This window comes from Gadus morhua, chromosome 3 (genome assembly GCF_902167405.1).
Source record: "Gadus morhua chromosome 3, gadMor3.0, whole genome shotgun sequence".
NCBI classification, from domain to species: Eukaryota; Metazoa; Chordata; class Actinopteri; order Gadiformes; family Gadidae; genus Gadus; species Gadus morhua.
Window position 1 is genome coordinate 19191502 of NC_044050.1, and position 10634 is coordinate 19202135.

Here is a 10634-nt window from a genome sequence, read left to right on the forward strand (position 1 = left end):
ACAGTATAAACGCTTGAAAATAGAAATAAAGGCAACGCCGATGTCAAATGTATCTTAATCTCCTGGTTGATATTTGTGATAAATACGTGACCCATAAACTGTCACCCACATCTGCTGACGTGACAGCACAGCGGAGACCAACAGCAGGGGGGGGTCGCATGCAGCAAAGTTTTTGCAGATAATGGCAGTAGATGAACCATTCGATTTGGTTTTCCGGGATCCCAACTGCAGATATAGCCGCAGCCTGAAGCACAGATCATTAAATAGATACGGTGGATTTTTGCACTTTTCGTGATTGGGAGGAGTTGTTGCGTCGTTTAGAAACGCCACCAAACGTTTGTTAAGCGATAGCTAACTAACATAGTTAGCCACGGTCGCAGACAGGTAAGATAAAGTTTTTCTCCATTACAAAACCCCTCGCTTGATAATTCAATCTTGTTTATTACCTCCATATATCTACTAATTTACAGACATTTAACCACAATGCGGGTATTTAGACCACCTTGTTGGGCTGCCCTTACTATATTGTTACCAAGCAGATGAACTTGCGACGAGTAAACTGTATGTTTAGTGTGTGTTGCTAACGTTGACAGTAGCTTCCAGCGCCATAGATGTACTAGTATGGGGACGCTTGTCGACTAGTAACTTAGAACTAAAGGGTTTTGTTTTTAGACCGTGGTTTTTGAAGGGAAAGGTCCTCGCACAACATATGCGGTCCACTGACAGTAATCGTGAGCTAGCCATGTTGTATGGTGTGCAACAGTGCCTCGCCTAACTAGCCATGCTGGCCTTAGCATCTTCGTGTCAGAGATATATGCCTCAATGAATCTTTTAATATGTCTGTGTGAATATGGCTTTGTAATATCGACCGCGTATTGTCTTTTAAATTGGGTTCATGCCATTCAAAACTGTGATACTGCAAAGGTCAGTTAAAGAAAACATTACAGGAAGTTGTAGTCCCTAGCTTCTAACTGTTACATTGTTAAATAAACAATCTAGTGTTAAGTCATTGTGTTGGTGACAAATTTAAATTACAAGTTTAGAGGGCTGAATATCGGGTACTTTCTGCTTTGACACCCTTAATTCCCATCTGAGTTTAATAAACTACATTTACCTTTTGAAAATAACTATGCTAATGATCAAGAATGTTGCTCCTTACCTATGCCCCAAATGCAAATGGATAGTAATGAATACAACAGCATACACTTATTTGCCGTATTTACCAATAGGCTACTCCGTTCACATATTTGCAGAGGGTGGACAGTAAGAATAATCTGCTGTCTCAAATGTACTTGGTCTATCCATATCTTTTTTCAGGTATGTCTGAAGTTAGTCTTGAAGCTGAATCGGAGACCATAACCACGGACCTGCAAATGGATTATAAGGAGGATCTTAAAACAGAGCATTCTTTGCGAAATGATGAGAATGACGACAATTATGAAAGTGTAGACCTTGACAAAGACCATTCCCCCACTGATGCCAATCATGTGGAAAGCGGGTTTCAGGAGGTGAACCCACAGTTAGATACAGATGTTCAGAGTGTCTGTAAGGGCTCATGCAGTGACACAGATGTTGAGAACAGCGGAGATGCTGTGATCACGAAGGGCAGTGCAGACGATGAGGAGCAGCACGTTACAAATCACCACACTAACACTTCAGAAACACCAGAGGCAAATGGAGAAACTTGCCCTCAAACTCAGGTGATATCCGCCACTTTTCAGTCATGAACTCGTCCTTGGCTTGCATATTTGTTTTGCCTTTTGGCTCACATGCTTGTTGCGCCTGTGTCTCACGTGCTTTTGGTGGCTGGGGCTTTCATTGTCTCTTTGGTTCTCTGTTGGGGTTTTCTGTCGTACATTAATCAGGACAGTGTATGAGGCTGCAAACTGTTTCTTGAAGTGGCTGAACATGTTGTGATTGGGTGTTGGGGCACTTCCCTGTGCTACATACTAGGTATCTTGCTCTTTTTGTGCCAATGTACTGTATATAAATGATATTTTGTGTTTCCATATTATTAAAACATTGCACATTAGGTTGTGATAATGACGTTTTACCCAAATGGCAGAACAAGGAAATTGCAAAACACATAAAAGCTAGTGTTTGTGCTGGCCGCCATAATTCCTGGCAGATGGAGTAATCTGAGTACTATTGTCACCTCTGCAGCTTGTTCATTGTTGTCTCTATGTTTTCAAATGTTGAGAGAGTAAATGTGATTAATCCCTGGAATTACATTTATTTCACAGTGCTATTTATCAATGAATACAGGATATGTGTTCTGTTTCACATTCTTAAGCAACTGCATTTGAGTATTCAAATATGGCACCAAAGAAAGTACTGACATGGAGCTATCCAACCCAGTGCAGATTTACTCACACAGAAAATACACGTGCTAACGCAAATAGGATCAACCTTAAAAAAAGAATACATCAATATCGAATTCCTGAACAAAGTCAATTATCTAGTATAGTGAAATCTTGTTAATGACCCATGATAAACTCATTTATTGGACAGCGTTGGCCGAAGTCCTGTGAGATATTTGATTATTTTGTTTGACATGCCCAAAAACACTGACATGGCTAGTGTAACCCAATAATGTGGTATTCCTGTGGGGAAGCTCCTGACCACTGGATTGAATTTGTCCAGCTTTTCTTCAGGGAGAGCGACCTGTCGTTATCTAAGCCGTTAGCACGTGGAAGTTTTCCCGTCTATGTGTCTGTTGTCTGCTTGGATATGGGTGTCATATGGCCTTTAAACATTTATGCTGTGTTATATGACCCCAATGGAACAGACTACAGTCTACAGAAATCTGTTAACAGCACTTGTCTTGGGTTGGGTCATGATATAAAAGGATATAGGCCTACGTCTCAACTTGTAAGATAATTGCTTCCTCTTGATACATTTGGATGATATTATGGAAAATGTAATAACGTAATCAATATAAATCAAATTATTAGTTTGAACTTGATGGCTAGCTTGTGGCAATGTTTTTTTGTCCATCTTGACTTCGAAAATCCAAATGCAACACGGCTGAATGATAATCAAAATTATTTTTGAAATTTCTTTAAAAACATTGTGTTGTCCACTTATTTGTTGACGCATCTCAACACTTTAAATTATCAAAGGGCTTGGCAGTGTAATGTAACTTTGAGGTCACATGCTTTAACAATGTGCATACAATTATTTTATATTTTCTATGCATTCCTTATCTGAGTTTATTCTTTTTGTGACTAGTTACAATTTGAACTGGTTTCGTTCAGTCTTGATTTTGAAGAGAAGCCTCTTATTTGAAAGACGAGTTGGGAATTTTTGTTGAGATGGTATTTTTCAATAGCACTACAATAGGCCAAGTGTTGTCCCTACCACTGTCAAATTGAATTTACGGTGGCATTGTAAAACTCCTATCAGTGCTAGATTTTGTCTCCCAGTGGGAGATCTCCGTTCTCTTTATACTCCGCCTACAGCAAAAGGCCTGAGTACATTCATCTCAATGGCATAATAAATAAATGTGTAACTGCTTGACTTTCAACCAAAGTCCACCTTAGTTTTACTGTTAAGACTTGCCACATCTTTAGGACTTTCTGGAAGTCCTTGCAGTATGCTGATGTGTTGCATATTATAAAAATCTCTGTTGGAATCCTCCAAGACATGGTGGAATAGTGCATAATAAGAGGATTGTATGAGGCTTATCATAGTAGCACCACTCTTACTTTGTTATTTTGCAAAGGAGGATTTGGAGGTAGAAGATAGGCCTATGTAAAATGCTTACTGCTACTGTGAGCGGTTTGCTGTGTCAACAAGTTGTGATAAGTGAGAACATTTAAAAAAGAAAAAAGTAGGCATAGGAAAGGTCAGTTTAACAAGACTTAAATAATTTGAACACTGTTATAAGTAATTCAAGAGGAAAAAACTGAAATGAAGAATAATGTTGCTGCTAATAGTTGGGTAGCAGTAACGTGGGAAGTAGGGTTGTGATTACAATGGTGTGTCTTGTATTTTTCCAAATGTGTTGATGTATGCAGAATGCTGTTGCTAAGACTACCCCATAGGCTAGGCTGGTGAAGGGCTACAATATCTATGGGCTAATATCTATCGGTCTTTTATGTGAACCGGTTTTAATGACAGGAAACCCCCATGGCTGAGGATTCCCATAGAAGTTCCGCTGCAGAGATCCCCATCACCAGCAACGGCGAGATGGACCTGAGCTCTGAAAAGGTACCAAATAGGGTCAAGCTTTTGTGTTAGGAAGTCCACCACACACAGAAACTGTACTGTACTCCATCTCCAAAGCTCTGGTTGTTTAGTTGCAAATGTAAATACTTACGTATTTGGTATCCACAGTTGAAACTATAGATCTACATCTTTATCACGATTTCAAACTTTAGTGAACCCATTTAACCAAAGTGTATTTTTTCCTATATTTTACACAAGTAAAAGTATGTCAATATTAACTTACGTAAAGTGGTCCAAGAATAATTCCTCACTCACACCCATAACAATGTGATGTGTGTTTATGTTTTTACATAAAGGAATACATGACTAGAGGGATATTAATTGATTTGATACGGGAGGATGTCTAAACTGAATTGCGTTGCCGTACAAAAGAGGCCACATGGGAACGCATGCTGTGTGCATTTGCATTCAAACCTGTTTGAAAGTATAATCTCTTTATTGAACCACAATGGTCTACCCCTCCAGGACTCTTCTACTTCTCCCGGTCCTCCCAGTGGACCTAACCTCGCAGAGGCCCATATACACTCCAGTAACTACGCTTCAACAACAGAGGGCATCATTGAATCAGGGCCATACAGAGGTACAAACCAGTTTGCATTATATTTTAATCTGTGTCGTTAGATTTTTTATGTATATTTATTTTCCCCATTTTCTTAATATTATTTTCTTATTATTTTCTTATTATTATTTTCTTATATATACTTTCTTATTATTCAATCTTAAATTTGAAAATCCAAAACAACAAAAAAAGTGAACCATTTTCCGCCTAATACCGCTTACTGCTATTACTGCACACACTGTTACATGATAATACTCTGTGTGCGTACAGATATGGCAGCAATCTTTGATAAATAGGTCAGGCTAAAATTTGAATTTGTATAGCTGACAGTCTTAAGTGTGATTTAATGAGTTTCTTCTGACCTCCATTTTGTTCCCTGATTTCCTCTTTATTATTGTGCCTTCACATATGCATATATGCTTTCCTATGAGTCTCTGGCTCGCTTTACCACTTTTATCATTCAATAAGACTACACGTCTGCTACCCTATTTTTACATTTCAAAAGGCAGAGTTTAATGTTTAGGTTAATTGGCAAAACCAGACCATGGAATGAATGAATGAACTCCAGATTGAAGATCTTTTATGGAAAGTGTGATGAGTCACTTCTACCCTGTGATGTATGTCATCACTCGATATTCAATAGCCTCTCTTTTCACACTGGAAACAGACCTACTTCTAATGAATCGCCACTGTGAATATCTCCCAGGGTCAGCCAGCCTGCCCACGTCCCCAGCAACACCAGTAGCTCCCAGTATGGCAGTGGGCGGCCGTCTGGCCCGCTCTGCCAGTGCTAGTCAGCCTGAGACAGGTAAAGCACAGGCACGGCTTGAGGCTCAGGGATAATGCGCCAGCAAATCTATCGCCGTATGTGCATCAATCTGTCCTTCCTGAGCTTGTTTCATCCCTCCTCTCTTTGTCCTTAATGGTCGTATCCCATTCAAAGTGAAACCCTCACTTTTCTCCTATGCTTTTTTTTTTTTAACCCAAGTGATCTGTTACTTGTGGAGGTAGTTCCCTGTTTTTACAATCAAAACTCGTCCAAATTCCAGACGCTTCACCTAAACCGCTTGAGGTGATACCGGATGGGTACATTTTCGCTGGAAGAAAGCTGCTTTGCTAGAAAATCCTGTCTTCGGGTATTTCTGCTTGCTTCCTTTGACCTTTTGAGAAAACCTCTTTCTGCACTTGCTATTTTCCTCTATCAATGTCTTTCCGCTATAATGTACACTGTTTGTTAATGATTTTTTCCAAATGTGCTGGTTGACGTCATCTCGAGCAGCATGTTGCACCAGCTATATGTACTATATTGACTACTCTGGCGTTAAGTCCACACTAACATTGTGGCAGAACATTACGTTTTCACCTCCTGTGCTTAAATGGTGAAAACAACTATTGTAGTGCTTTGAACATTCTCAGCAACAGAAAAGAGACTATGGGCTAATTTCCAGAGGGTTTAATCTGTCACGGAGCATGCGTTGCCGACACCAAGCAGTCGGTTTAATTCTCTTCTCCTCATCCTCCCAAATTTTCCCACCTCCACCAAACGATGCACCATGATGAACCGCCATTTTACAAAGGACTTTAAACCTACTAGGGGCTACGTATAAGTTGTAACTTATGCCTACGTCAGAACTATTTTCCCTGGTGCAACCCTTAAAAGTTAGTAGCGTGTAAACGCCAACCTTAGTTACAACCCAGTGCAGAAGAAGCTCAGTATACGGCTCTAAAGTACGTTCCTTTACCCAGGCCAGCAGACGAGCGGGGCCGTGGTTCTCGCGGATGACTTGAAGAACCCCGCCATGGAGAAACTGGACCTAGTGCGAAAGTGGAGCATCAATACGTACAAAGTAATCATTTTATTGGTCTGACCCATTTTGTGTTTTGATGTTCTTTTTTGACTAATGAAATTAAATTACAACTTCTTTGTACATTAAAGCTCCCTTAGTAGCTCCCTTCTTCAATTAAAGTGAGGGAACATTCTCTGTCCTCATTCTACTGTAGAGAACATTGTTCTAATCCTAGACGGAATATATGTCCCACATCTCTGCATCTCTCTTTTAACCATTACCTCTACATGACAAAACCCCTCACTATAAACACAGCCTCTTGTGGAGCTCCTCCCTTTTCCTACCAGACCCTGGTTATGGTTCAAGTTCTGACCACCCCCCCCCTCCCCAAACACAGTGCACCCGGCAGATCCTGTCTGAGAAGATGGGCCGGGGATCCAAAACGGTGGACCTGGAGCTGGAGAGCCAGATCGAGGTACTCCGCGACAACAAGCGACGCTACGAGCAGGTGGTCAAGCTGGCCCAGACCCTCTCCACCCAGCTGGCCCAGATGATGCACACCCAGAAGGCGCTGGGGGACGCCTTCGCCGACCTTAGCCTCAAGTCCCCAGAGCTCCATGTCAGTTCAGCACACATTCACACATTACAATCATTGTTATTTTCTTCTGCCAAAAGCATACAGCTGTGTTGGGACGGACCCAAACTAACTTTTTAGAATAGTTGAATCCCAAATAGGCTTGAGTCTTATTCAAACCGATTGTGTAAACTACAGCCCCGCTACATTCGCTGTCCATTAATACAATACTAAGCTATTTTCTATTTTTGGTGGCGCTTCAAATGTTAACCAAAAATCGGTGCTTCATGTGCTTTGGGTTGTCCACTTGTATGTGGTGTGTTCCACAGACTCACCCTACCTTGTTACATAGCCGCAATCACTGTTTAATTTATGTCTCGTTAATATTTAAGACCTTCCATCTCTTAAGGTGCTGGCAGTGACATCCTGCTGACAACACTGCTCAGATCCTTACCTTTTTAACTTTCACAGTAATCTCTAAACTACACCGACTTTACCAGTTCTAATCTAATGCCTGATTTTTATGTAATGCCTAACCATCTAACGCCAGCTAAACGTAACAATTAAAAATGAAAATGTCTATTTTCATTTTGTTGAACTTAACGATTGGAGAGGTGTACTGGCTTGATTTTTTTTCAAAATGCTTCATCTTAATGAATCTAATGAATGATGCTGATGTTTCAGAGTGAATTGTCTCAGATATTTATATATTTCAAACCATTTGCCATTGTTGTCTGGATCAAAACATTCCCTGAAATTTGATTCATTGTTTGGATTCACTGATGTGAAGGATATAATTCCTCTTTGCCACCTGTAGGAGGAGTTTGGCTACAACGCTGAAACCCAAAGGCTTTTATCCAAAAACGCAGAGACCCTTTTGAGCGCCATCAACTTCTTCATCGCCAGTGTCAACACGCTTGTAGATAAAACCATCGAGGACACCCTGATCAACATCAAGCAATATGAAGCCGCAAGGTACCCGTGTTCACTCTATTGTTGTGACCTGGCCTCTATTCCCCACTCCTTATGGGGCTGCATTGTTTAAGTGTCTACTGGCTAGGGTGTACGACTCCAAACAGAAAGTCTTCCTGAGCAAGATACCTACCCCCCCGCCCCCCCCCCCCCCCCCCGCTCCCGAATGACTAAATAAATCCCTAAATGGTAAATGAATACAGGTCGTAAAATACTATGCATTTGTAATTGTTAGGGCCGCATGCATATTTTTGGGTCTCTATCCTTTGACTGAACTGGTTCCTCGCTCCTAGGATCGAGTACGACGCCTACCGCACGGACCTGGAGGAGCTGAACCTGGGCCCTCGCGACGCCTCCACCATGCCCAAGATAGAGCTCTCCCAGCAGCACTTCCAGGCCTACCGCGAGAAGTACGAGAGAATGCGCAACGACGTCTCCATCAAGCTTAGGTTTCTGGAGGAGAACAAGGTAAAGGCTTTGGGCCAATGCTACACCCGTGTCCCTTTACTGGATGTCTGGGGGATTAGGTTTCAGGTGATTCTTCTTTTTCCTTTTTATTGTTGGGCATGTTCTCTGATCATTGTCTTTTTTCCTCAACAGGTGAAAGTATTGCACAACCAGCTCATGCTGTTCCACAACGCCATCGCTGCGTACTACGCGGGGAACCAGCAGCAGCTGGAACAGACACTCAAGCAGTTCCACATTAAGCTGAAACTGCCAGGCGGCGACACTCCATCTTGGCTCGAAGGGAACTAGTCACTCCGACGTGGCGGCCATTACGGCTCAAATCGTAGTTCTTTGACGGGGAATGGACGGTTCCCCCAAATCTCCACAAAACAGGGACACCTCCTAGTTTTTGCTTTTGTTTATCACTCCCTGTTTATCTAGGCTGTAAACCCTTCTCGAGGGCAACAAAAAATGTAAATGCTTAAGGTTGTTGGACTGCTTATATTATTCTGAATACTTTTGCTTCACTTGTCAGTTCTGCAATTCTTTCAAATCATGGGAAATGCACTTTTGTATGGGGAGAGCGATGCCTAGGGAAGCCTATAGTTTCTAGATGTGCCTCTTAGCGGTAGCCAGACCAGGTTTATTTCAGCACATATATGCTTCATTCATTTCATGCGGTTAAACTGCCATCTTATGGTCCTGGCATCATTATATTAATTTTTCAACTTAATTATCTTGGTTATAGTCAATAGCATTTGGCAGAGGAAAATCATGATTTGACTGTACAGAATTCACAATCACGTGCTCTCACGGTTTTCCGATTTTCTATAACGTTTCTATGAAGAGATTTGACTGGATAATGAATTATATACATAAATTATTTAACACTTTTGAAGGACCAGCCTTTTGATTAGTTCCACTGTGCCTTGATTGGTGTATATTGTTAATGCTCCCCTGTTCTGGGACTCCAAACCCAAGCCCTTCCTCTGTTCCTGCCTTTTACAATCTCACTGTTAAACACAGGAAATGGACCAAAATCGTGCACAAACGCACACATACATGCACAAAGTACAACTACAGCAAGGTGGACGACTGCACAAGAAATCGGTGTACCCCGAGATACCTAAATGCCTTTTAAAATAATTAATGTTTAATACGTCATGCATACTGGGCATGTATGCATTCGAGACCAATCATGAGTACCTTTTTGATTTGTACGACGTGTACAAGATGAAAAACCAAATTACTTTGTCTATTGGGACAAAAGACCATCCTGAACCTTTTCCTCCTCAGCTGCTAACTCTTCAATGACGATTAAATGAAACAGAAGTAAATATTTTGTGAAAGTAGTTTCTGGAAAAGGTATGTCATCTTAACTCTGTTTTGTACCAGTTGTATGACTTTTGGTAGAAAGCAGATGAGGACTTTGTTGTGAATCAAACAGGTGTTCTCTTTAAAGCATTTTCCAGAAGAATATATATTTGTAATTTCCTCTATTGCATCTTTTGCTCAATAAAATTAATGCTGACATTTCTCCTGTTATTTTTTGTGAAAACTTCCAAACACCAGCATAAACTAATATTTGCATTTGTTCACATAGAAACAAACAAATGTTTCATTTGAAAGAGGTTGGATGATTAGACAATATATTTTTTCTATGGATATATTTAGAAACGATGATTTAGGAAACAAATGATTTCATGAATCGATGGCATTTAAGCAATCTTTATTAACACAACACTACAGAATGATGGAAAGGGCTTGCTAAATCAATTCTTAAAATACACCTTACACCTTATGTTTAAAATTAAAGACTCAATCAATGTGTCATACCAAAATAATATATAAAATATATAATAATAATACATTTAATTTAGAGGCGCCTTTCAAGACACCCAAGGTCACCTTACAGAGCATATAGTCATCATACATTTTTTAAAAAGCAAGACTGTGGAAAAAAATGTAGGCTAATATGTAGGCTATATTTATTTATTTATATTTATAAATATTTATATTTATAATATATTTATAAAAATATGCCATTGCGTAATCTTTTTCTGAA

The 10634-nt window shown here is 40.4% G+C and overlaps 1 protein-coding gene across 4 annotated transcripts; it reads left to right on the plus strand.

The window, feature by feature from the left end:
- Positions 1 to 115: 115 nt before the first annotated feature.
- Positions 116 to 10105, plus strand: arfip1 (ADP-ribosylation factor interacting protein 1 (arfaptin 1)). Of its 4 annotated transcripts, XM_030350930.1 has the most exons (10): positions 120 to 384; positions 1318 to 1700; positions 4123 to 4212; positions 4696 to 4810; positions 5496 to 5597; positions 6536 to 6636; positions 6974 to 7195; positions 7968 to 8125; positions 8416 to 8590; positions 8723 to 10105. In XM_030350930.1, the coding sequence occupies exons 2-10, from the start codon at positions 1320 to 1322 to the stop codon at positions 8876 to 8878; spliced, it is 1500 nt and encodes a 499-aa protein (XP_030206790.1). In that variant the 5' UTR covers positions 120 to 384; positions 1318 to 1319; the 3' UTR covers positions 8879 to 10105. The 4 variants fall into 4 exon arrangements, with proteins under 4 accessions (XP_030206792.1, XP_030206793.1, XP_030206790.1 ...); XM_030350932.1 differs by lacking the exon at positions 1318 to 1700 and having other exon boundaries at positions 116 to 384; XM_030350931.1 differs by lacking the exon at positions 5496 to 5597.
- The last annotated feature ends 529 nt before the right edge of the window (positions 10106 to 10634 follow it).

What these genes read in the sequence shown, in the direction of transcription:
- arfip1 (XM_030350930.1), top strand. Translation starts at nt 1,320, where the DNA reads ATGTCTGAAGTTAGTCTTGAAGCTGAATCGGAGACCATAACCACGGAC. An exon ending in AAACTTGCCCTCAAACTCAG is followed by an intron (nt 1,701 to 4,122) that starts GTGATATCCGCC and finishes TTTTAATGACAG; the next exon opens with GAAACCCCCATGGCTGAGGA. An exon ending in TCAAGTCCCCAGAGCTCCAT is followed by an intron (nt 7,196 to 7,967) that starts GTCAGTTCAGCA and finishes TGCCACCTGTAG; the next exon opens with GAGGAGTTTGGCTACAACGC.